The sequence below is a fragment of the Molothrus ater genome, chromosome 1 (genome assembly GCF_012460135.2).
Source record: "Molothrus ater isolate BHLD 08-10-18 breed brown headed cowbird chromosome 1, BPBGC_Mater_1.1, whole genome shotgun sequence".
NCBI lineage: Eukaryota > Metazoa > Chordata > Aves > Passeriformes > Icteridae > Molothrus > Molothrus ater.
This window is the reverse complement of record NC_050478.2, coordinates 49,017,620-49,044,256: the sequence shown is the minus strand read 5'-3', so window position 1 is coordinate 49,044,256 and position 26,637 is coordinate 49,017,620. Positions and strand designations below refer to the sequence as shown.

At 40.4% G+C, this 26,637-nt stretch overlaps 1 protein-coding gene across 20 annotated transcripts in view; it reads left to right on the top strand.

Moving 5' to 3' along the window:
• ARPP21 (cAMP regulated phosphoprotein 21) overlaps positions 1-26,637 on the top strand; it is a 142,636-nt gene that overhangs the window by 55,280 nt on the left and 60,719 nt on the right. For 10 of the 20 annotated variants that reach the window (XM_036406286.2, XM_036406289.2, XM_036406294.2 and 7 more), the window contains 5 exons: positions 10,173-10,281; positions 12,073-12,174; positions 18,528-18,565; positions 20,645-20,704; positions 23,224-23,456. In XM_036406286.2, coding sequence (XP_036262179.1) covers positions 10,173-10,281; positions 12,073-12,174; positions 18,528-18,565; positions 20,645-20,704; positions 23,224-23,456 — 542 coding nt within the window. The remainder of the gene's footprint in view (positions 1-10,172; positions 10,282-12,072; positions 12,175-18,527; positions 18,566-20,644; positions 20,705-23,223; positions 23,457-26,637) is intronic. The other 10 variants (XM_036406308.2, XM_036406297.2, XM_036406303.2 and 7 more) reach the window with 5 other exon arrangements.

Here is a 26,637-nt window from a genome sequence, read left to right as displayed (position 1 = left end):
TGCACAGTAGATGTATGCAACTGAAATAAAGAAACTGCAGCTGAGAAATAACACTGTAATTGGCTGACACCTTTTGGTTTAAGATGAACTAATAGGTAATGTGACTAATAATTCAGTAAGAATATGAATAAAAGAATAATATAATAAAAACTTTGAGGTTATGTAGCTACATTGTAACACATGTAGCATTTAAGTGACAGATTATATTGGTTTTCATAGATTTGAGGGTTTTTTCATATGAAAATAATCATATGAAAATACTTCAGGGATTCAGTTATTAACATGATTAGAAAAAATGTTTATTTTGTTAGTGATAGTTGAAGTAGGACAGCCTTTTATTTTCAGCAAGCATTCTGTCATTTTAGTCATATTTCTCTTTTGCATGAAAGATACAGATGAAAAAACATAGATACATAGTACACTTAAACTTGAGTTGAATTTGACCCTTAAATACTGCCTTCATTCTTTCTTCAGTGTAAACTGTATACTGGACCCATAAGAAATTACTTATTCTGTAAATGAGATGTTAGGGTTAATGAACCAGTTCTAATAGCTCCCATATTAAATTTTCATCTAATGTAATTTATTAAAACTAAATTGTTTATAATGAAGGTGGACATGTGCTTTTTACAGCTGTTCTATACTGTGATGAAATACTGGTTAAGTGTTAATCAGAAGATATCTATGGTATATCTTCTTCTATTTTTTTTTCTTTTTAATCTTTTTAATCCACACTACTTAATAGTATAAGTTTTATGAAACCTAGAAGGTTACTGTCACCTGCTCTGTGTGGGTAGATGGAAGGGTGCCCAGGAAGGGAGTGCTATGGAATAGCAAGTAGGTAATTTGGTTGAAGGAAGCTCTTTCTTGCATGAGTAATTAATCCTTATGCTCGTTCAAGCTGTAGTAAGAAAGTGCTCATTAATCAAGATGCTGTTTGGTCACTTATACTTTCATATCACTGGGGAGAGATCTGGAAATCTGAGATGACCCCTGTGCTTTCCTCAGAGGTAACAGTGCATCCATAGTAGGTGAAGTAATGGTTTTATGTCTGAGCATTTCAGAAATAAGGTGTTGAAATTTGAGCAAGTAAATTTTAGAGGAGGTTTAGAGTGGTTATATAATTGTCTTTTGCAATATTCTGTAGCCTGCCACATTTTTAACACAGGAAATAGGACTCATAGAAATGTAAAAAGTATTATGAGTTTAGAGAAGTCTTTGTTCATTGTTTCAGCTTGCTGTTTCCAGGATAGCCTTGTGAGGCTGTCTCTGACAGTTTATTAGAGACAGGCCCTCTTCTTCAGGCCAGTGATTGTTCAGAGTATGCCTTCTGATCCATGAGTCTTCCTGCTAGAGTTGGCAGAAATGTTCGTGGCATGAAGCAGAAGTCAGAACAATAATTTGTTATGGTATTAATGTGTATTTGTGAGGCATTTCAAGAGGACTGATAGTTTCTTTGTTACCCTACAGGTTTTTGGTGAACCATCTTCAAATCTTCAGCAGTCTTCAAATCTTGATTTTGCTTCCTTTTTCTCTCTCTCTTACATGTTAATTTTTGAACTTCTGAAATAGAAAAGTGTAATTTTAAATAGATCACAGCAGTTATGCAACACTGTAATTTTCAGCCACTTACAGAATATGCCACATCCTTAAAATCAGATATTAATGAATTCCGTAATAAACTGTGCTACCACTTTTGAGCCTCTATTAGCTGGAAATAAATTGGCACCATGCAAGATGTTCAGTCTCAATAGACACCCTGAATATCAAGAATTAAATCCAACAGGGGAGAAAGCAGCAGAAGCAGGTCCCTCAGTAAAGAAATAATCTTAGTTTGAACACAGGAGGAGAGCAGAGCAGTTTGAAGCTCCTAAAATGGTCTCTGCCTGAGAGAGGACATCGTGCTTCTGCCCTGTCTATCACAAGAGCTGGTATTTGCATGTGCCCTTGGCCTGCAGGCTTCTCCCCTGTGTTCAAAGCCTGTGTTCTGGCCCAAGGATACTGGGCAAAATGTCGAAGTTTGTACTCAAGCAGATGCTCAGGGAGCCAAGTACTGTTTTTGCATCCATATCTTAAAACAGGATGATTTTCTGGAAATAAGTTTTAGGAAGGCTTGTGAGGGTCATGAATTGTGCAGTCATACCTCAACATTAGATTGGGGTTTTTAAGTACTGTATCTTTGAAATCCCTCAGGATCTGGTCCCCTGCTTGGTCCACACGGAGCATAATTTGGCATGAAAAAGATTTCTGTAGCATCTTGATGAATGGGCAAAGGTGACATAATGAAACCTCATAGTCACTGAAGGAAAAATGCTTCCATGAAGCGTTCCTGCCTCTTTTTTTCAGTCCTTCCAGATTTATTAGCAACCCCAATTAGAGGGGAAGAATGCCTGTGAAAATAACTTGTGATTTTCTACATCCCTGTTTAATAATTGCTGAAAATGTTTAGAGGCCAGCTGCTGTTCTGAAAAAAAATTATAAAGAATATATGGTCTTACTCTGGAGAAAGTAGAGCATTTGCATTTTGTAGATTTCCCCCCCCCCTCCGTTCTACAGAGAAGGCAGCACCTTGAAGAACCATCTTGTACAGGATTGATTTTTCTTTTATAGCTTTTAATGTGCTTTTACCATCATAACAGAAGTTCTTAGTGACTCATATGATAAAAGCAGCAATCTGTTAATGAGGCATTTACCTTCAAATGCTTGCAATGCCATCTTGAGTGGTTTTAAGTATTAAGTTGTGATAATATAACTGCACTGTACTTTAACAATTATCTATATTTAAATTCCCATTCTAGCTTTTTGAAACCATGTTTTAGCGTCCATCAGACCCTAAATACATGAAGCATTTGAAGGGTGCAATTTCAGGCCCGCATTCTTGAAAAATGTTGTTCTGATAGAATTTAATCCACTAATTTAAACTGATGGGCTGGAATTCTGCCTTTTTCACTACGTTGGGTGATGAACCTTTTGACAGTGATGATATTTGCTTCCATAGTCTGTGAATTCTTTAACTCTCAGAGTATGTTCCTGTTCCTCCATGATCAAAACAGGCATTTGTACTGCAGATAGAATAGAGTTTTGCCCCTCAGGGTGCAAAGCAAAGAGACAGTAATGCTTGCATAGTTTTACTATGGTAGTAATGCAGAACCCTAGGAGAGCCTTCAGCCTAATACCAAAAAAAATACACAGCAGGCAGATATAGTAGATATTCACAAACTAGCACAGCAGGGAAGGTCACCATACTGTGTCACAGCATGCCTCAAAATAGAGGCCAACGTGATGTTGGACTGAGCAATCCATTTAATTAAAGACAAGTGTAAATAACAAGAAAACACTGTTGAACCGTCAGAGCACCTGCATAAGAGTACCCTAAATCTTCACAACTTCTTTGAATCCTGTCTGCAGCAGTGACTCTCTCCAGCTCTTGCTACTCTGTGGCTTTCCTCATGGCATCCTTCTGTAAGATCCTTTTTGTCAGTTATTCATTTTGTTTGCCAGATGGTGATTCTGAGAGTACCCCAGGTGGTGTTTTTCCCATTCCTAGCCCCATTACCCTACCTGTTTTTTGGTTTTTGTTGCCATTCATTCAGGAGAGGAATATTAACCTGCTGCCCCATGTAATATGCATTAAATGAACATTGCATTGCAAATGCAAAGTTCAGTTTTTTTGGGCTCCTGCCCATCTCAGTGATCTCCCCTTTTGAACTTGCATTCCTGTGTGGAGTTCTTTCAGACAGCTGCCTGGCTATTACCTGTGAGGCTTTTGCAGATGACATACACTAAGTGCTTGCTAGATTTTTTAACTGCATAAGGCACTGTAATGGCAAAGCCATCTTTTCCACACATGGTGAGGCTGCTGCTTCTTTTGAAAGGCATCTTGCAACAGCCTGTGTGCTGTGGGGCTGTCAGAAACATATGCTTCATAATAAAGATTTATGTGCTGTATAGAAGTCAGCCCTGACAATACCAGACTGTTTGTGAGCTGTGCTGATGCAGTGACTAAGCCTTCAGAATTGTAACATTCAAAGCTCTTGCTTTTCTCTTTCCATTTGTCCTTTTGGTGTGGAGTCTGTGCTTCCTGACTTTTAGACAGTTATTTCAGAGCTAATTAACTTATTTTAAATGAGTGCAGGCTTTTTTTTCCCCTTAGTATTTAATTTCTTATCTCCCATGCAAATAGAGGTCTATGAAACTGCATTAGTTTGCTTGGCAGACTCAAGGAAATGCCCTGCTACTTCCTTAGTCTGTGTATCATAATAGCTATTACCATTCTGCAATATGTTTTTAAAATCTGTAATTTGATTAAATAGTGAATACCTGGTTAAGATATTTAGGGCTTGGGGTTTTGTCATTACCACTTACAAGGGCTGACTCAGAATCAAAGGCATTAAATGAGTATGTAATGGGGAATTCTCCTTAAGGAGTCCATGTGAAAAATATGCTTGAGGGATGAACTCTGTTTTCTGTCATCCAGAGATAAATTGAGAGGAACTCTTCTACTGAAGTGAATGGAAGTAGCTCACATTAAAATCACCATAATGATAGAAGAGAAAAAAATCATCTAATGCCATCAAAATCTTCTTTTTTTTTTCCTTCCTGACACACATAAATACTTTGCTGCTTACTCCAGCTTTACCATTTCCAAAATACAAACTTAATTGTAAGGAATGAGTCCAGAAAAGGGCTTCTGGGGCCTTGCTTAAGTAAGGACTGCCCATAGCTTTTAAGGAACTATAACATTAGAAAGGAAAATGGCCAACTTATAAAAGAAAGAACAGACACAAAAACCATCTAAAAGGTACTGATGGAGGTTTGCTCTGCTATGGACTTTTTTACTGTATAACTGTTTAGGTGTTTCACAAAATGACGGCATGGTCAAGGATGGAAGGATTCTGGAAGTCCTCTTGTTCAATTCCTGGTCAAGCAGCACTGCCTGGACCCAGTTGCCCAAGACCATGTCCAGGACCATCCTTAGGATGGAGACTCCACCACCTGTCTGGGCAGCCTGTGACAGTGTTTGATCACCCTCACAATAAAATCATTCCAAGCACAGAAATAAGAAACTTATCTTGAAGTGACCATTACAGCATTCCGCCAAAACAGAAGTGAGGCTGAAAGATTTGGCATGATCATTGGCTGTCTGGGAAGGAGCACAGCCACGAGAAAGGGGGACACAGTACTGCCATGAGATTTTACCTGCCTACTCCCCCAGGCCTGGACCTGATATTGCACACAAGTATGTACAAGTGCTCCTGAGCCAGGGAAGAACACTGGATAGTAGGGTTAATGATGCCTATTACATCCTGTGTCTGGCCCTTGGTTAAACTAATCACTTGACAAAAAGTGATCTCTTTTTACTGCAGGGGAAAAAAAAACCCAAGATTAAGAAACAGTCTAAAATGATGGGAGCAGACTTTGCAGAAGTTTACAGATGCTCAGAGAGTTTTGGGAAGATTTTAATAGTGAACTATTTGGGTGCTGCAGGACACCTACTGAAGCTGGCTACCTGGAGATATGCTGGTGGTACCTACCTGAATGTCATGGTGCTACCTTTCTGGGCAGGATGGAGAGGAGAGGCTGTCTTGGCTGCTCAAAAGGCCTGTGCTTTCTGCCAGATCTGGGAGTGACAAGGGGACTGTGCAGTTCCCTGAGGATCCACTAAGTTTCTCTCACGTCCAATCTCTGTCAAACATTTGTAGTGCCTGATCAAAAGCTTTACAGGGAAGGAAGAAATAGTTCTGCATTTTGTTCAGAACCACATTGCCAGAAAGGTGGCTAAGCTACCCGACAACTGTTAGGAGATATGAAACAAATTCATATGCAGTTGCATGTGCAGTCTTGTGAAGCTGCATTTTCAAGGCATAGATGTTTTGCTTCCACCCATATCGTCAAGTAATAAAAATTTGAATTATATTATTAGATTTTTTAGGTTATATTAGAGAAAACCAAAACAAAGGAGAAAACACACCAGACTTTACATCTTTTTAGCCTATGTGCTTTCCCTCTCCCTTTATGTTGGTTTCTGAGCCTTTAAGATATAACTGGGTCATACGTTTTGGCTTTCTCAGTAGAGTCTTCAAATTACAAATATCCCATTGATTTAAAAGGTACTTCTCCTTAAACTTCTTTTTCTGGAGTTGTAGTAGGCTTTGAGATTCTCAAGTGATACATGAATTCCATGGGGGATAGATTAAATACTGAATGGGCTGAATGAAATCCTGTCTTACAGGTAGATAGCACTGCTTGTGTAAAAACGTTTGCATATCTTTTGTCTTGCACATGGCTCTTAACAAGTAGATGGGTGTACTATTATCCATGGTCAACCCACCTGTATAGTACAGATATTGTAGGTTGTTTTGTATGTGATTCATAATTTTTTTTGAAGATCCCTAAACAGTGATGAGTAGTTGAGTTAGTGATGATGCCTTCTGAAGTTTTCCATGTCTCTTCAAAAAGGCTGTGCAAGTCCCATTTTTAAAATTACACAATGTTTTGTTTTTTAGGATTTGATGACAAAATTTAGGTATCCAGTGTGGTAGTAGCGAAGAAGTTCCTGATTTTTTTATGGGTTGGTAGTAATAATAATAATAATTGTAAACCTTGCTTTGATGTCAGTAGGAACTTAGTTCATGCCATACTAAAAATAATCTTGATAAATTCACTCCCTTAAATGCATGAACACAATCTGATAAATTGTGCTGACTACTAGTGGCAGTATCAGCCAAAAAAGCTCAGAAGAGTAAATAGGTTGTTATTAATTTAGGACTCATTTTAATTCACTTTATCTGCTGTATTATTGTAATTATATACTGTATGACACTATACTACATCTTACACAAAATTGTGCATTATTTTCCTTGTTTTTAAGCAGTTGATTCACCTGCAAATTCATTAACTAATGTAACAGATTTCCCTAGAATAACCACAATGTCTCTGGTTCCTTACAGCAAATGCATTATGCTGTTACAGGGAACTTTGTAGCTGGGAATGTGGAGTTAACACTGGCTTCCATCCATGGAACAGACCAAAACCATTTCAAAGTCACCCTATTCTCTACCCAAGTGATTCAGAACATTTGGTTTCACTTCTTGGTTTTAAACAGTGTTTGCCATCTGTATCCTACTAATAATTTATTTGTACAATAGATGTTGAAAAAGCAAATGCAGTAGACAGTATTAAAGAGAAAAACAAGCACATGTGTGAATATCTTCTTTAAAATAGTCTATGTTTCTTTCTACTGATGATTTTCAGTGTTTGAGGGAGGCCTGCAGGTTGGTATGCCTGAAGACACTTGCTGGTATGATATCCTAGATCTCACATGACAGTCTTCCCTCAGACTTTGCATCCCTATGAACTGAGCTATTGTATTTGCTGGGAATGCCCGACAAGGGCAGGAATGATGAATCTGACTCCATGTTCTCAGAAGGCTAATTTATTACTTTATAATATTATATTATATATTAAAGAATACTATACTAAACTAAAGAATACAGAAAAGATACTTCTTAAATGCTAAAAAGATAATAATGAAAACTCATGACTCTTTCCAGAGTCTTGACACAGCTTGGCCCTGATTCACCAAAGAGCCAAAACAAGTCACATGAAACCAATGAAACAATCACCTGTGGGTAAACAATCTCCAAACACATTCCACATGAGCAAACAGAGGAGAAGCAAATGAGATAAGAATTGTTTTCCTTTTCTCTGAGGCTTCTCAGCTTCCCATGAGAAAAATCCTGGGTGAAGGGATTTTTGGAGAGAATGTGAATGCCACACTGAGCTGGTCATGCTCTTTGCAACCTTGCTGGTAGCAGTGGCCCAGAGCTGCAGAAGTGGCTGAGTGGGGTGGACCTTCTCATGGTGCTGAAGGTACCCTGGTGCTCCAGAGTGCTCTGCACATTTGCCGAGTCTCTCTGCTCATGCAAATTTCTTTTCATGACTGGAGATTGATCACCTCCCGGGCTTGTAGGTTAATTTTATTAGCAGGCACACACAGAATGATGAATTTTGACTTGTGGTTTGATCTTATGTTTTTCTGTTATGAAAAACAGAAACATTTTATAAATAGTAAATGAAGTGAAAATGGGATTTAAAATTTAAAATAATGCTATGAAATATGAAAAGAATGTTATTGCTTAAATAAGTTAGTAATTGGAAGAGACTTTTTTTCAAAATTTTTTCAAGCTTTTTTCTCTGATTTTTTTCTAATGACTTTTTCCCTGAATTTTAAAATCTAATTAATTTCTTTTTCTTTGCAAATGGTTTATTAGATATTCAGTTGAGAGTTTACAGCTCTAAATTTTACACTGATGGTACAACTGCAGAAATTTTGTTTGTGCTTTAGGATGTAAAACCAGAAAAATAACAATTCTCAGATAGTCCTGTCAAAGCACAATATTTGAGTGAAGGAATCTTCATTTCTGGTTGCACAGGCATAACGCTTATTAATGGGAGTAAAGGGAGAACAACCCACCTAGCAATCCACTAATGGGGCTTTGTAGCCTTTCTGTTTATGAAGAAACATAATGAATGACTCATTAGATTATGAAACCACTATGCAGAGAGCCATGGTCCTCTGGGCTTTTCCTAAAGAAGGCTAGTAGGGCATCCAGAGGATCTAGTGACTTGGGCCCTATAGCTATGGGTGGTGGTCAGAGGTTTCTTGAACTGTCAAAATCTGTGGAAATTGGGATTTGTTGCTTTGCGTGTTTTGTTGCTTTGTCACAAAAATGGCAAATTGTGGGCAGATGTGGAAGTGCTTAAAATTCATAAAGAAAGAGAGGCAGGATTGCTGGTGTGCCTTGCTATTGAATTTCTTACAGTTTATTGCAAATGTTTCCTGTATATCTGACAATGAATTGTTACGGACTGCAATTATGGCGTGAATGTGTGCTGTATTTTGATTTGAAATCCATAACACTGTAACAACAAAATGGTTGCTGATTTATGCTTCTGGTTTAGTTTTCTGTTTTGAAATAAGATGAAGATGAGAGGTTTTTTTAAAGGTTGTAGAGGACTCTTATTTGCAAAAGCACTTCTTTAAATTCTGCCTTTTGATTTCTTCACCATGGCTTGCGATGTCAGCTTCATGTCTTGTTTGTGTAGGTATCTAGACATGAGCATCCCCTACCACCACTGCAGTTGGCAGCTCTTTCAGCACTGAGCACAAGGCTTGTGTTCCCTGACAAATCTCATGGTGTATTGCTGCTTTTAAAACACAGTTTGTGCGGTAATAGCTGCTCAGTCGGGTGATGGCAACATATGAATGTGAGCTCAGTTCTTGACACCATTGGTCACCGTCTTGATGGGGTTGGGCTTAAGACTCTGCAGGTTTAAACACTGCAGGCTTAAAACAGGCTTAAACACCACTTTGAGAATGGTGCAGGCTGGAGAAGCTGCAAGGCATTGTCTGTGACCATCTTGGCCACAAAAGTTGCTTTTTAAAGTTCTCTTTTTGCACAAGGTGGGGTGATATAAGATACTGCTTTTTGCACAAGGTGAGAACATGGAATGGCATCATAACATCTTATAAACCTGAAAGTTTTGAGCCAAAACCCTGAGGTTTGACTTTATAAATAAATAACTAAATAAGTAAACGAGTTTAAATCAGTGAACTAATTGATGCTTTACGATTGTTCTGGAGTATTTTTTCCACTTAGTGTTGATGAGATAAAATTTTGTTTAAGCAAAACATCATCAGTCCCTCCCTTTACCGGTTTTGCTTACCGGGAATGAGGAAACTCTTGGATGACTGGTTTTGGTTTTGTGTTTTTTAAGATTCCTACCAGTTTTTTCCTTGCTTTTCAAGCTCGATAGGCCTCACTAAGCGGCAGTGCTGCCAGAGATCCCAGCTACCGAAGGAAGCAAATTAACATACAGTATGGTAATTTGTTTTCCCTGTCCTTCAGTCACAATGAGGAGAGTCTAAATATTTCAGTGACTGAGACTTTGGATTCCCATTCCTTGCTACACAACAACAACAAAAGCTATTTATAGCAATAACAGTTAGCAGCAATACAGCAGCCTCAGACAGCTATAGGCAGCATCTCACAAATGTTAACTGCTTTTGCACTGAATGCCTCTGTGAAAACAAAGAGCACTGAGAAATAAAGATCAAAGCAAAACCAAAAGAAAGATTTTTTTATTGCTATGTTTTACTTTGCTGGCAGACCAGAGCAAAGGTTTTCTGAACATTTAAAAGATGAAAAAGGTGAAGAATCCCAGAAGCGATTTATCTTGAAGCGAGATAACTCTAGTATTGATAAAGAAGACAATCAGGTTGGTTCTCGGTTCGAGAGTTGCTGAAATTTGTTCTGTTTTTGAAGGTGGGCTGACTGATGTTATTGTTGTTCTTTTGTTGTTGCTCTCCTCCTCCCCTGCCCTCCTGCCCCTCCCCGCCTCCTTTGGCACACGAACCACCGTGGGTGGCTCCGAGCCCCAGCGTGGCCGCTTCAGCCGTGGCAGTGTGTGGGTCTGCATGGGTGGTTTGCTTGGCGCAGGACTTGCTGCATGCCCACAATGGGGGGGGAATGCCAGTGGCTCTGGGCTGCGTGGAAGGCTGTGTCAGTTGCATTCCTCAATGTCTTGCCTAACTCTGGCAGTTGTTACGCTCCCTGTAGCTTCTTTCTTCCGTTGTACCCATTCAGAGTTGGATTTCAGTGTGGACCAGTGATGAACTGATGTAGCCCAAAAAGGAGAGAGGGAAAAAAAAGTGTAAAAAAAAAAAAAGCCCCAAAGATGTGATGGTGAGGCCAGGTTGATTTTTTTTTTTAACCATCCTAAATTACATTTTGACCAAAAATAAATTAGGTCTGTCTCTTACTTCCCTTCCTCCTCCTGTGCCCTCACCGCCTTTTACTGTCTTTGTAATTTACTTGCTTGTGCATGTACTGTGGCAGACGTTCCCCCCTGTGTTGCCTGTGCCATAACACTACCTAAACTTAGGTGAGCTTGATGAGTAGGGGAGTGCCAGGGAAACGTGTGTGTTTGTGCTGCCTTTAAAAGCGGATGTTGTGCTGTTTCAATCCAGTGCAAGCTGTGTATGTGGAATAGATTAACAAAAAAAAATCTGAAATGGTTCTGATATGATTTGCTTTTATGAGAAAATTCTCACAGGTAAGAGAACAGCATATGCTCTCTTTGCTAGGGCTATTTTGGTGGAGGAACCAACCAGTGATTCTCTTGTTGCCACTTCCCTTCATGTTTTCAGTAAAGGTCCATTTTTTTTCTTTCCTTTTTTCACCCTTTTTCCTTGAATTTCATTTGTACATGGCAGCCTTGCCGGTTGTGCTGTATACAAGCTGGCTTTGAAAACAAACCCCAAGCAATTTCAGGGTGTGGTGACTGGGGATCACTCAAAGGAAAGCAGCATGACCTATCCCACCTGGTGCTGGGATGCAGGGGGAGAAGGACCAGTCCTTGAAACCCATTTTTCAATGAAGCATTTCCTGATGGGGCTCATCTCCTCTCCTCCTTCCCATGGCACAGCCATTTCCCACACTGTGGTTTACCAAGAGGCAAAAATGGCCCTTCCTTTTCCAGCCAGACTTCAGTAGAGGGTTCCATACACTGTGAAAATGTTCCATACAATGTAAAACTGTTGTGCTGAATATCTGCGACTTCCTGCACACACAGACTTCGTGGGTTTCTTCTAGGGTTTACAGTTTAGCTCCAGCAGCCTAGTTACCCTCTTTCTTCCTTGATTTCTCAGGTAGCCCACCACTGCCTGCCCTCCTGCTCCTCACAGCTGGTAGGAGAACCAAGAAATATTAGCAGTTGAGAACAATGGCACTTAGACCTGGGGTGAGGACACCCAGTTTTAGGATGGTGGGTCCACAAAAGCTGTGCAGAAAGCCTCATTTTGGCCACCTGCTCGATGAACCCATGTGCAATATCTAACTGGAAATCCTTGAGAGCCAGTCTCACAGGGTTCTTTGTGCAGAAACTACAGCTATCATTTTCGTGCTTCATTTGTTTAAGTGAACATTTATTATTCTCAGCTGACAGTTACTTAATGGCAGTTTTTAACAGCTCAACTTATATAACCCTCCTGGTTTTCTTTCTGCTCAGCAAAACAGAATTCTTCCATTTAGAGATGACAGACGAAGTAAATCAATTGAAGAGAGAGAAGAGGAGTATCAGAGAGTGAGGGAGAGAATATTTGCACAAGATGTGAGTAGTTATTTTAATTGCCTCTTTAGTGCCATACCTTCGCCGGTAGTCAGACAGTTTTGCCCCCCTCCTACAACGACACTGCAGCTGGGCTTGCCCTGTGGAGCTGGAGGTGACAGGGAAAGCAGATTGGCTCAGAGGGTCTCAGAGGAGCTTTAGAGGTGTGGAGGTTGGCTTCTGCAGAGTGAGGCGATGAGAGTTGCAGGGAGAAGGGTAGAGGAGAGATCAGGCCCAGCATGTTGTCTGGGGAGTGCCTATCCTGTTTCTTTGAATGTTCATGTTCACATGGCCTAGGTTTATTTCCTTTTTTCTTCTGCTAGCCAAAGAGCAGTGATTTAAGTGGACACTCAATAATTTCAAATAGCTGTGTTATTTTATTTTTCTTTCAAGGTGGATCAAATCTTTATAAGTGTCCTTCTGCAGAGACTCCCTATGGGTTTTACTTTTTTGGGCCAATGCTTTAATATCAAGACACTGAGAGCAAAAAAAGGGCAGAGGTTAAACATGGAGTTGCATCATTTTTCTGAAATGACTGATTAAAGAACTGTGCTTCTACCATCAGAAAGAGTCAGTCATGCTGTTGATGATTATATTCTGACAGGAATAAAATGAAGCAGACATTAAAATTCTTGCCCTTACCAAAAAATCAGAACTTGCTCAACAAGGTATATTGCTAAGGAAAATACTTAAATCTGAAACATCTGTGAACAATACCTGATGTTCCAAAAAAAGAAAAAAGAAAATCACAATTTGCTATAATACTGTACTGATGAGGTAATAAAAGAAAAAAAAAAGAAAAAGTCAGCATTTTAATATTTTATTTCATATCTCAGTGGGAGTTCTGCCATTTAGGAGGAATATGGGAATAAATCCAATTAAAACTATTTTTGAAAATCATATTGGGCAGTGTCCTTTTAAATTAAAACTGTTCGCATGTTGCAGGGCTAATAGTACTATTAGGAATTGCACATGTCCAAGCTGGGTTTTTTTGGCAGAATACACTGTATAGTTTTAAGGTGTGTGTTGTCTCACTTGCTTCTTAGTAAATAGCTAGCTACATCTAAATGTTTTTAGCTTCACTTTTTCCTGGCTGAGATGATTCCAGTAAAAGCAGAGGCCCTTCAGTTTCTGTTTTGCTTTCAGCATGTTGGCCTGATATAAATATTGCCCCAGGCTATACATGGTAGGATTGCCAAGTTGTTCAAGAGTTGCAAACACCACTTTGCAACAAGTTTCTTATATGAAGTATAGGAGGTTTTGGAGATAGGAGATTACAAAAGAGCTTGTGCAAAACCAAAAAAATCTTTGGGTTTTGATGCAGAATTCAGATGAGGCAAAATGCTAAAAATTACCAAATGGGAAGCTATTTCCAAAATAGTCCAGTTTCTATCACAAGCTGCAGCTAGAAATGCCAGGCTGGGAAAGAGAGGTGGATGGAAAAGTGTGCTGAAAGTGGCTCCATAGTGTATTGCTGCTGTTACCTTTAGATATTTGAGTTCTAAAAACAGGCAAGTGGAGAGCCTCTGAATTGCCCACAGCAGGAGGCTGTTGTGGTTCATTGGGTTGGCATTTTCAAGTGGCAGGACCTAAGTAAAAGTGTGCTTTTTGGCAGACATTTTAAATGGAATTGGGAGGGAGCATTTTTAAAGATCAGCAGTGTTAGATATCTCTCCCTCTCTCTCTCATATCCACTCCTGCGCTCTCTCTCTCTCTCTGCTATTGCAGGTGTTAGTGAGCATCATAGTGCAGTGAATTTCAGCAAGCTGTATGTTTAATGTCAAAGGCAATCTATGTTTTATCTGAGCTTTTTTGGGTGGAGCATCCTTTGACAGATACAAGGTGTTTTTAGGATGATGCCAGTGGTTGTGGTGGTGGACAATGTATTTTTTCAATTTTAGGAAAGAGAGAAATGGCTTCCTGTTATAGATAGTCACTTACTGCATGTAAGACTGTGAAGTTTTAAGGCCCTCTGCAGTCATTAATTAATCCAATTCTCCCCAGGTTTGTGTGAGGTAGGTACCTAAGCCTTGTTACTCTGCAAATTACAGATACAGAGAGTCAAAGAGGGATTAATCATGTGGTATTTTTATTACCCCTGTACTGTTTACACTGTTGTAGTCAAACCTTTATGAATGCCTTGCTTGTGAATCTTAGCAATTGGATCACTTCTAGTTAGAGTATGCATGAAGAGAGCTTGCGTGGGAGGTCTTCAAAGTGCAGCCATGAAGGTCAAGAGTACTGCTCTAGCTTGTTGCATCCAGCAGCACCCCCCCTCTAAAGATGTTTGAGACACCCAAACCCTTTAGATAGCAGCCCAGGAGTCAGAACTTTAAACAAAATTTATAAGGAAAAGGCAGTCGCGTTGCAGGGGCAAAAAATTCCGTGCATGTTTTGAGTGCTGTGAAAAATGTCTTAACCTGAACCCCACATAACAATATAAAGCCTGCCTGTTCTTCCTTTGATCTTGCAGAACTCTAGTGCACCAGACCTCTTCATTTCCAAGTGGGAAGGTTTTAACAAAATAAGTATGTTCATGAGTAATGCCATCGCTATGATAGTCCTTATGATGATTACTCTAGTATTAGTCAGTTTAAATTATACTTTCTGGCAAGTTTTCCATCTGCTGTGTTGGCTATCACAAATTTCAACAAGGAGAGCTGGAAGCTTTAATGACTTCTGTCTCAGCAAGATTGAGAAGCATGTTAGTTTGATATTTTAATAAAAGGATTGGTGAAGAAATAAATAGCTAAAAACATGATCATTCCAGTTCTCTGAAATTAGAGCTGCAAAACGCACCTCAAATTTTTCAGGCTGCTAAAAACAGTTTAAAAAGTGCAGGCTGACCTCTGTTATGCTCAAAACTATTTTCAAGGGTTTTTTTTTTAATTGCAAAACTTGTGTTATTGGAAACTTAGTTTTAAAACAATTTGTGAATTTTACAGCCACATACACTGGAGCAGAGGACCTGCACTGTCTGGGTCTTGCAGAGAAGTTCCTTTTCTGAACTGCTTTAGTTGCGTTTGGGAGGTTGAAGAGTTATTGTCCAAGAAGGACGAAGAACAACATACAGGAATAAAAAAACGTTATTTCCCTGTATGTAGAGAATCCCAAATGCTTGCATAAATAATACATGATGTTTGGCTTTGAAGCATGCAGAAAATTGACTGTAAAGACTAGCAATCAAATTACATGGGGGAAATTTAATTCTTCAAGGTTAGTGCAATGTATAACCTCATGAGCCAGAGACATGCTAGGACCATTCAGTGTTCATAAATGCATTCTCTGGGAATCATTCTGTATTCACTGAAAATTGTAGATGTTTTCTTACTTACACAAATGCTAGAATTTCCCATGTGTACACATGGAACTTATTCAAGGAAATACACCATGCTGTTTATTTTCTGTTGTCAACTGTAGCTGCTATTTTTCATCAAGGACTGTATTCTAAAGAAGCAGATCCATTAGGTACAGTTGGTCACAATTCCTCTAGTTAAGAAAACTCAGAGAATCTTTATCAGTCTCTGATGGAAGAGAGGAGCAAAAGAAATACCTGTAGATGTGGCTTCAGCCAGTTCTATACCTCTAGTGTCAAAAGATTAGGAAGAAGAGGGCTTAAAATTAATAAAAACAAATCAAAGGCACACCTCATTCTGGCCACCATAAACCTGTAGGTACTAAAACTCCTGTACTGGTGTACAGAGACTTTCTTTGTGGCTGAGGATGAAACAAGCATTAGTTGGAAGCCTGAGATCTATCACATGTTGTTAACGGACATGAAAATTATTACCTGATAGTACCCGTTGCAGGACATTGCTGCATGTTAATAGTTATCTCTGTTTGCTAATGTAATTAAAAACAAGAGCAGCAGCTCCCAGTATATCTAGTGCACTGGCAGAACTGATGCACATTTTCCAGTTGAGACTTTAAAAGGTTCTTGGAAATTGGAAAAGGGAAATACTCATTTCATAAATAACAATTAATCGTACAGAGCATCCTAATGGAAATCTTGCACGCAGAGATCTCCAAGGACACTAACTTGTAGATAATCTTATATAATTTTTTTATCTGATAGGTTTGTTGCCAGTCTGTTTAAAGGGTAAACAAGAGCCAAGTGTTCTAAGGATTTTTTTGACAACATCTGTGCTGGGTATTTAAGCTTTCCTGGTGCTTTAAGTGCTATACATCAGGAAGGTGAGTCCTGACCTTGTAGTAGCTAAATTTCTATCCAGAGCTGCTTAGCCACTTGATTTTTAACAGTAAGAATAAAATAATAAAAAAGTGCCTGTCCTCTCTGCCTCTCAGCCTCACACCTGTACTGAATAATAATTTCCAGGGACTGGAAATGTGTTGGCACAGTGTGGGACCGTGCCAATATCATCAACCAAGAAGACAAATTGAATTATTATGGACTCTGTTTAAAGTCAGTAATACACTTGATAGTGGTTCCCATCAAGACACTGAGAAGGAAGCAGACCTTTCTGCTTGCTTGGTAAAATATAAATACCAGATATTTCTTCTGCTTTATGCCCCCCAGTCTCTTTAAAAACTTTAATAAATTAAAATAAATACAGAAAAGTGCATTACAGGCCCCTTTGCTTTTGTAACTTTGTGGGTACACAGTCCAGTACTCTGGTCAGAGCAAAGGTTTTCCTGTGAGAATAGCTGTAATCCTGTGCTTTGCAATGTGACTGCACAGAAGTCAATGCACAGGTGTCCATCATGAAGCTTGAGATGATGACCCCACAGCTGAGGTTGTAGAAGCCCGTGGGGTGATCTCACTATGCTTTTCTGGGGCTTTTTGTTTCAGCATAGTTAGACTATGCTGAATTCTGCACATTTTTTAATGAAACCTGGTACCTGAGTAAGGGACATAAAATGAGAGAAGACACGGTGTTGTAGTTGTCCAAATGATCCCACTGATTTTAGGTGAAGCAATTTGTATCTTCTCTTAGCCTGAGGTGAAAGCCTAGGTTTGCTGTAGCTGGTGGGAATTTGGTTCCTGGCAATGGAGAACTTGTTTCTGATCTCCTGAGGCTTCATGCTAAGGATAAACATATTGCCCCTGATGCAGCCCAGTGCCTTGCAAATTTAGCAGGAGTGCAGGGTGGGAGCTCACCTGGGAAGCCCACAGAACTGTCAGATGTTCCCTAATGTAGGTTCTGAGTGGGTGAATTATGCTCTAATGAGAAACTGTAGTGCCATCTGAGGGATAAATTTCTTCCTTTTGTAGATTGATGGGGCAGCACTAGCTGTGTCAAGGGAAAATTTCGTCCAGGCATCAGCTGGAGCATTAAGAATGACCAGGGTGTTGCTTCTGGTGTTGGCCAAGACTCTTTTGAGTGGGTCATTAGCTCACCCTTTACAAAACAGAAACATCCAAAATCTGTGCCTATTCCATACTGTTAAAATTTGACACAGTTAATGATGGCATTTTATGATTCTTTGGCCTGAGTCCTATTGTTACAGAACTAATGGCCATGATCTCTGGTGTCCTCCTTCCTTTAACTGCCTTTTGTTTAAATTCAGTGCAAGTGCTGACTATTCTTTCTTCTGTACCTCATCAAGATATAATCCAATGACAGCTATGAGGCTTTTTGTGTAGCGAACATGAAATAGGAGGGAAATGAAAAAATCAAAGAGGGAGAATTATTCATGGGAAATTGAGCACAGCTTCATTTCTCTGCATAAAAAATTAAGTAATTCTGAAAGAGATATACACTTGCCCATAGGATTTATTTATTCTGAGCCCTTCACCTTTTTTGGGATCTAAGTCCTCCAGCAGATAGCCTTCTTGCTATGATTGTTTTTAATATTATCATTAAGAAGGTTATTATCATTTTATATCTGTGTTCCCTCTCCAACCGTAGAATGTGAAGTCACACACTATTTCTAAGTACTGCAGCATCTTCTCTCCCTTTGAGGAACTTTGTAAATTCTGCATGCTTTCCTTCTGTTTGTCCTTCCTACCTACAGCTCTGTGCCATCCTGCAGTTCTATTTTGAGGTGGGAGGCCAGACCAGTGGAACCTTATATTATGCAGGAAAAACATTTTTTCCCTTCAAATTGCCAGTATTTTGCACATAGTGCCTTCTTCAGATCTCTTAACTAAGTTTCAGTTTGTTCCCAAACTGAGACACCTTATTGGCAATGTGTTGTAATGCATGGAATTTATTTTACTGGCCTGACCTTATTCTTGACCTTTTTTCCCCCTCTTGTCTTCTGCAAATGCAAATGATGCATGAATTGAAATCCCCTTAAGCCTGAGCAGGGGAGGTAATTCTAAAATCAAGGAAGAAATTGGAACAGCAGAGCATATCTAGAACGTCTGATACAATGCCTTTTTTATTTTTCAGTCAGTTTGCTCCCAGGAAAACCTTTTTGTGGAAAACAGGTAAAAAATAGCTTTATTTTGTGTGTGTGTGCTAAACTTAGCTGTTTCTCTTTTTAATTTTTTTTGTCTATCTGTAGTTCTATAGTTATTTATCCTAATGTGAAGACTGTTGAGCAAATTTGCAGTCTGTATTATCTGCAGTGGTTTTGTGCTTTAAGAGGTGATAATAGAGCTTGCCTTGCAGTATGGGATCTGAGGAGATAAACTATTACTGCTGCTTTCCTGAGGCTTTTGCATTTCAGTTTAAAAAGCAGATTGTGGGAGAGAGGGTGGGAGGGGGCACCTAAGCTTTCATTTCAAGTGACCATTCTATCTCTGGAGTGCCCTTAGTATTTAACTAATTGATCTTTAAAAAGCACTCTAGCAGTGGCTGAATGACAGTATTTATGAAACACCAGGCTTGGGTGTCTGTTGTTTAACCTGCTCTCCCATGGGACTGAGCAGCAGCATTGGCATCACTTGTTGCTTGTGAAGGCTCACAAGTTCCACACAAGTTCCTGCTTTATTGCTGCAGTGTAGTGTAATGAGTTGGTGATATTTGAGCTCACTGTTACTTTGCATTACTGCATGATAGTTCTTGTGAATGTTATTTTTGTTATCCACTCAAACCAAAAGGGAAGAGTAAACTGTGTTTGAAATGTTGAGTATGAAGTGTTGGCTCCATAACAGCCATAAAGTAGCTTAACTGTGTTGAAAAATCTTAAAAATTGTGCACCTTTATGGCAGATAAGGATTTTAACCAAAAGTGGTAATTTAATTGGTGAGTGTTTGAACAGTTCTGACCCAAGTCTGTCCTGCACAGGTTTAAAAACTATTTATCACCCCCCATTGAATAAGGGGAGGCTCTCTCTCACAGTATTTTATTCCCTGTCCATCCTTACATCTGTCAGATGCATTTATGGGTGAAGCTGTTCCCATAGAAAATGACTCCACAGTAATGGTACAAACCAGCTTTTCCAATGGACACTTCTGTAAGTGGAATGAGGGAAGACCCTCAGGAGATCATGGCCACTGTCATCTAACCACCTCATATTCTGAGGGCTGAGGGTATTTCCTCAGCTGCTGCTTCTGTGTTGTGATTATGGAGATATGTTTTATCAAAACAAATCAAAATTCTGACAGAGGAGCCCGTAAAGCCAAAAGCAGATGCTCCCAGGAACCTTTCTTTCCCTCTCAAGGAGATTGGGGCAACAAAGATGACACGGTTGTTGACACTTCCAAGTCAGCATGGAAAGCACTCAGAGGCTGCACTGCCAAGGGTAGGGTGGGTACCTTTATGGGGTAAACCATGAGCTCCATAGCCCAGCCTCCCCTGGTTTATGCATTCAATCCCACACCTGTGTGCAGGAGAATGTGGTCAGTTCTGGTATTTACACATGGTTTGCTGTCCTTGAACCTGGGAGCTGACTGACCAGCCCGGTGTGAGGATGCATACCCAAGTGGGGACCACTAAAAGGCCAGGTTGGGAATTGTACAGCCTGCGCTGTTGCTGTCCTGAGGGACACTTCAGCTATGTTCTGCAGAACACTGCTTTTTCTTGCTGCATGCCCTGCAGCCTTTGATCAGGTGAAGCACTTAAATTTGTACTTAGCTCCCTGCACATGAGCAGTCCTGTTGATTGGCTGTGTTGGAAGTTAGATGTGTGTTTAAGTGCTTTGCCCTTCTTTTTTGTCAGAGGATCTGAGCCTTTCTCTGAGCTGCAAAGACTTCCAAGCGACTTAGCAAGTACTTAAAATTACATATGCAGTATTTTGCTGGCTTGCATTTTTTTATGTTCTTATTAGGTGATATTTTTATGAATTTTCCTTTGGATGGAATGGTTCCTTAGCTTCTGAGAATTACCTTTCTCGGTAACAGGAAATGCTAAATTGGCCCTCAGCCTTACTGGATGATGTTACTTATATTCAGTTGACTGTGTACAGCTATGGGAGAGGGAGGAGGGGGCATTTTTAGCCTTGGTTCTTTAAACTGAATATAGCACAAATTGAAAAATGTATCTAGAATTCAAATAAAACTTTACATATCAGATAAATTTGAATTACCATGTTTTTTAGCATAATCTTTCTTTTCATTTTTCAGTAGGCTGTTGGAAGACAGTAGCATATGCAATGATATGCATAAGAAAAGACAGCTGTTTAGGTTTGTATGAATTTTATTTAATATGTATTTCCCAGTGTATCCCACTTGTGATTCTGTCTGTGTCCTTGCCAAGGCACACCTTGACAATTGTGGGTATGTCAGTTTGCTGGTTGGAAGGGAGCATGGAGAACAGAGTCCTGCCCACTCTTCCCATGTTCTCTGAACGAAGAGGTAACAACAGGACCCTTTTCTTTGGGTAACTGCCTCAGGAACCACATGAGATTTTCATCTGCCTGGCTGCTCAGACTGTGACTGTTTGGGAGACACTGGAGAGGCTCCATTTTTCCTGGAGCATATATGACAAGCACGTTTCATAGACTGGTGCCCAGACTGACCTTTTTTCCTTTTGTTGGTTTGTTAAAAGCTAAAGTAAAAGTGCATTGAGGCAAAAATGATTGAAGCTCCCTTATCTGAAGTATCTGTTTTGAAACTTTTTTCTGTTCACTTTGTTTTCTCAACTCCAATTCCTTCCACACATTCAGATGCATTCCATATCCCAAAGAGCATCCCAGGCCAACAGGAAATCATTAAAATTCAGTCCCTATTTTCATGGAGAGCAGTTCTACCAGTTGACTCACTGAATCAGTGGAAGCCTGAATCTGGTGGTGACAGTGTTCTTCTGAGACTTTTAGAAAGGTTGTCTTCCCCCACCATGAGCTCTCACATGTTCAATTCACATCAACCAGGCTCCTTTAAGAGTCAGTCAGCTGCCACAAGTCTTAAGCAGAGGAGGCAGAAGGAATGGATGCTTTCAGAAGTGTGCCCTTCATCTATTGAGGCACATGGACAGCAAGGCAGATACTCACTAGATGTCTGTGTGCATTGGGGTTTGCATAAGTCACTTCAAACCTATATCATTAAATTACATAATTTTTCACTGTGAGGAGAAATAGTTGTGTGAGGAGAAAATTTGATGTGTGGTTGCTGAGTCTGCATGTCATCACAGCAGCCACAGAGGAGATGGAGAAATTGCACCAGATAAGGAGCAGTGTTGGAGCATCTGTTTCTGTGCCCCATGACCACAGGCAGTAGGCACAAAAAAGCTTCCTCCTTGCTTTGGGTTAGCCTTGATGACCTGAGAGTCTTGGATTGAGGATGCAGGACTTAGGAGGTGTCTACACACACACTCTTAATAGCTAATGTCTGAGTTTGGGGAGCTAAAAGAGATTTTTTTGTAACCCAAAGCTACAGATAATGGGGATACAATAGCATTCTGTTTCTCTCCCTCTTTTTCTCTAGCATATAAATAGAAGAGAATTGTTCATTTCTAAGCACAAGAGTACAAAAGAGTCTGTAAATAATATACTTTGGGCTTTTTTTCTTTCTGATTAAATCTTAAAGGATGATTTATTTTTAAAATCTTTTTCCTTTTTTTCTGTTGTTGCTTCTGTACTGTTTCTCTTCATGCTTTCCCTTGTGTGGGTCTAGCAAAGGTCAACAGGTTTATACTGCTGATCACATCTGAGAGAGGCTCTGTTACAGGCAAGGAATGCAACAGCCTGATCCCATCTTTGACACGCTGCCTCCTTCATGTCCCAAGTGACACAGCTCAGCAGGTTCTCCAAATAAAAAGCAGGAACCAAGTCTACAAGGAAAAATGTGGCCAAAAAAAATTAAATAGATACAGTCCCATCCTTTTGATCTGTAGAAAGAGTTTTGAGCCTGCAAGCTATTATACTGTAAAATACAACAGAGGAGTGGAAAATGTCTATTAAAATCCTTCCAAATACAGTGTTATGAGCACCACTTGGGATAACAGTCGTGGTGCACTAAGCCGTGGTAGGCAGTTTGGTTCTGTCATTTCAGCAGTACAGTGCAAGTAGTTTACCATAAATAAGCCAAATTCTGATCACAGGATTTACTGTTGTGTTATTACTCACAGTACACTGGGTGCTCTGCAACTGTTCAAGGACAGGCAGCCTCTACCCAGGAAATTTCATGATTATTCTGTGCAGAGGGGAAACAAAGTAAACTGACTTGTAGGTGTCTAAGTGAAGCATTAGCAGTGAAGAGATTGAGGTCACACTGAGAGGACACATGTCTAGGCAAGACTTTGGATGGGCTCACAAAGCTGATAATGGCTGGGAGCAAGCTCCTATAGAAATAAGGATATGAGGACAAAGGTAGAGTGCAGGTGAAGTTGGTGACAAAAACATCACAGTGGATGGACAGCAAAGTGAGAAGTGGTGAGGGGCGTGCTGAGGGAAGAAAACAGAATGGGCACAGAAATGCTGCATCAGTGCTGCATAAGACTGCTGTGTCAGCCCCATCTGGTAAAGTGCTTTGAGGAGACACCGAAAAGAGGATGGTGGTAAGTGCCATGCATGTAAAAAGGTTATAGCAGTGTTTACATGCTGAAGGCAGATAAGTACGGGGGTCAAATCCCATTTCACACCTGCTTTTGTAAAGGCAGAGTATCTCCTTTTTCTTTATTTGGGTTGCTGCAGGGTACCTGAAGATAGACTTTGCCTTGACATGGTTTTATTTGTGTATAAATCTTTGTTTCATGATATCTGTAGGGGCAACAGAGACAGCATTGGGAAGACATCTGGCAGTCGACAGAGCAGTACAGAGAACGAATTGAAGTGGACAGACCACCAGAGGCCATGGAGCAGCACAGACTCGGACAGCTCAAATCGAAATTTGAAGCCAGCCATAACAAAGACAGCCAGTTTTGGTGGGATAACCGTCCTGACAAGAGGAGATAGCTCATCAAGCAACAGAAGTACCGGCAAACTGTCTAAAACAGGTAGCTAGTACTGTATTGGGTTCACAGTGCTTCTTGCTGTGTGGTGATAAATGGCTGTGCTGGTGCTTGTCTGAGTATGGTCTGTCACACAATGGTTTGGGTCGGAAGGGACCTTCAGAGACCAGGTAGTCTGACCCTCATGGTTGGTTCCATAGATGGAAAAATACATAAACAGTTGTGTTTCCTGTACAAAGGAAATGTGTATGTCCCTCTGTGGATGCTAGTATGTGGGTACCTGCCTCTGAGTTTTTAGGAATCAAGAAAAAATGCAGTGCATGAGGTTTGCAAATCATAGGAGAGGTAGGCTTTCCCTGGGGTATAATGTGTACACACCATACACGCGTACTGCACTTGTAGCCTGGAAAGGTGGTACTCCTTTCAGAGAAAGCACAGATTTTACCTTTTTATTAATCTTAATATTTATGAGTTGTGAATAATTAAATGTCAGATATCTGAGGAGAAATACAAGAACATTTTGTTGTCATTGCTGAAGTACATGCCATCTGTATTTTGGAGTACAGCCTCTGCCTTGCTGGTGGCAGTTGAGGCCATAGTGGACTCAAAGAGGTCCCACAATCTCTCCATTTTCTTGTTTAGTTCCCATTAAACAAAAACATCCTTTAAGGAGACTATGAATCTGGTGGGAATTCTGGATTTATTTGTATTAACTTTACGAGTACATTAACATATAAGTGAGTCACAGGGTCTGGATCTAAGTAATTTCAAGCTATTCCATTAAGCTATTCTATTATACTTTAGGTTGAAAGTGCATAATAAATAACGAGGCCATCAGATGATTCCATCAGATTGGTTCATTTGATACCTATAGTACAGGACAAATGGTAATCAATATGTAGCACTTAGTGCTCTTTCAGCTTGAGAGTGTTTTATAGATGGTACTTAATTTACACCCAGTTTATCAAACCTGACTTGGTCAGATTTCACTCCTATCCCCCAAATTTTACAGTAGCTTTTATGTGGTTCGGGATGCTGGGGAATGGAGATTTTAGAATAAATAAATAAAGCCACTGACATAGTAACTACATTTTAGATCTCTGGAGGCTGAACATAATTTAAAGTTTTAGACAATCATAAAGTCACTTGAGTTGAAAAGACCTTTGAGGTCATCAGGTCCAAGCATTAGCATAACATGGTCAAGTGGACCCCTAAGTCATGCTCCCAAGGGTCACACTTACATGTGTTTTAAATACCTCCAGGATGGTGGCTCAGCCACTTCCCTGGACATTCTGCTAGAATGCTTTACAATTTTTTCACTGAAGAAATTTTTTCCTAGTATCCAGCCTAAACATCCCCTCTAGAAACTTGAGGCCATTACCTCTCATCCTGTCACTTGTTTCCTGGAAGAAGAGAATGACCCTCACCTTGCTACAACCTCTTTTAAAGTAGTTTAGGGAGCAAAAAGAACTCTGAGCCAGTTCTCTCAGCCACCTCTCATCAGACTTGTGCTCCATACCCATCACCAGCTCCATTGCCCTTCTCTGGATGTGCTCCAAGCACCTCAGTGTCCTTCTTGTATTGAGGGATCTAGAACTGAGCACAGGATTTGGGGGGCAGTCTCACCAGTGCTGAGTATAGAGGCACAATCACTGCCCTGGTCCTGCTGGCCACACTATTGCTGATACAGGCCAGGATGTCATTGGCCTTTTCAAGGACTGTGCTGGCTCATATCCATCTGGCTGATGACCAGCACCTTCAGGTTGTTTTCCACTGGCCACTCTTTCCCAAGCCTGTAGCACTGCATAGGGTTGTTGTGACCCAAGGGCAGGATCTTGCACTTTGTCTCATTGAATGACAAAATTAGCCTCAACCCATTGCTCCAGCTTGTCCAGATCTTTCTGTAAAGCCTTCTCACCTTCAGCAGATCAACACTCCCTCCCAGCTTGGAATCATCTGCAAACTTCCTGAGAGGATGCATTTGATCCCTTTGTCCAGATTATGGATAAAGACATTAAACAGCACCAGCCCTAGGGAACACCACTTGTGATCAGCTTCCAACTATGTGTAACTCCATTCACCACCACTCTGGACCTGGCCATCAGCCAGGGGGAACTGTGCACCCATCCTGGCGATGAGCAGCTAGATTTTCCAGGAGAGTGCTGTGAAAAACAGTGTTGAAAAATGGCTTTTCTGAAGTCCAGGTAGGCAACAACCATAGCTTTTCCCTCTTCCTCTAAGTGGGTAATCTTGTCATAGGAGACTGGGTTGGTTAAGTAGGACCTGCCTTTCATAAACTCATGCTGGCTGGGCCCTTTTGCCTGGTTGTCCTGTACATGCCACATAATGGCACTAAAGAGGATTTGCTCTGTAAGTTTTCTTACATTGAAGTCATACTGATGGGCCTTTAGTTCCCCGCATGCTCCTTGTGGCTTTTCTTGTGGGTGGGTGTCACATTTTCTAGCTTCCACTCAGCTGGGAGATCCCACTGGGACTGCTGATAGGTGATGAAAAGTGGCTCAGTGAGCACTTCCACCCTTTCCCTCGGAACCCTTGGTGGATCCCATAGACTTGTGTGGGTCTAAGTGGTGCAGCACATCACTACCTTTGTCCTTGAATTTTGGGAGCCTTATTCTGCTCCCTGTCTCTGTCTTCTGCTCTGGGGACTGGGTACCCAGAGAACAGGTCTGGATATTACAGACTGAGGCAAAGAAGGCATTAAGTACCTTAGCCTTTTTCTTAATCTTTGTGACTGTGTTTCCCCCTCCAACCGATGAAGGATGGAGATCATATTTAGCCTTCCTTTTGTTGCTAATATGTTTATAAAACATTTCTTGTTGTTTTTTACAGCAGTAGCCAGATTAATTTCTAGCTGAGCTTTGGCCTTTCTAATTTTTTACCCTTCATAGCCATTTTTTACCCTGAGCCAGAGTGGCTGTGTTCCATGCTGGCTTGTCTTTTAGCTCATGGTTACAACCTACTCCTGTGCCCGTTCTCCTTCTTGCAGAATGTCCAGTCTTCCTGGACTCATTTGTCTTCAGGACTGCCTCCCAAGGCCAAAATCTCCCTCTGAAAGTCCAAGGTAGCCAATCTGCAGACCCTTCTCCCTATTTCTCTGAGAATTGAAAACTGTCGTTTTTGTGATCACTGTGCCCAATAAAGCCTCCAACCATAACATCACCCAAAAGTCCTTTGTTCACAAAAACAGGCCCAGTGGGGTACCTTCCCT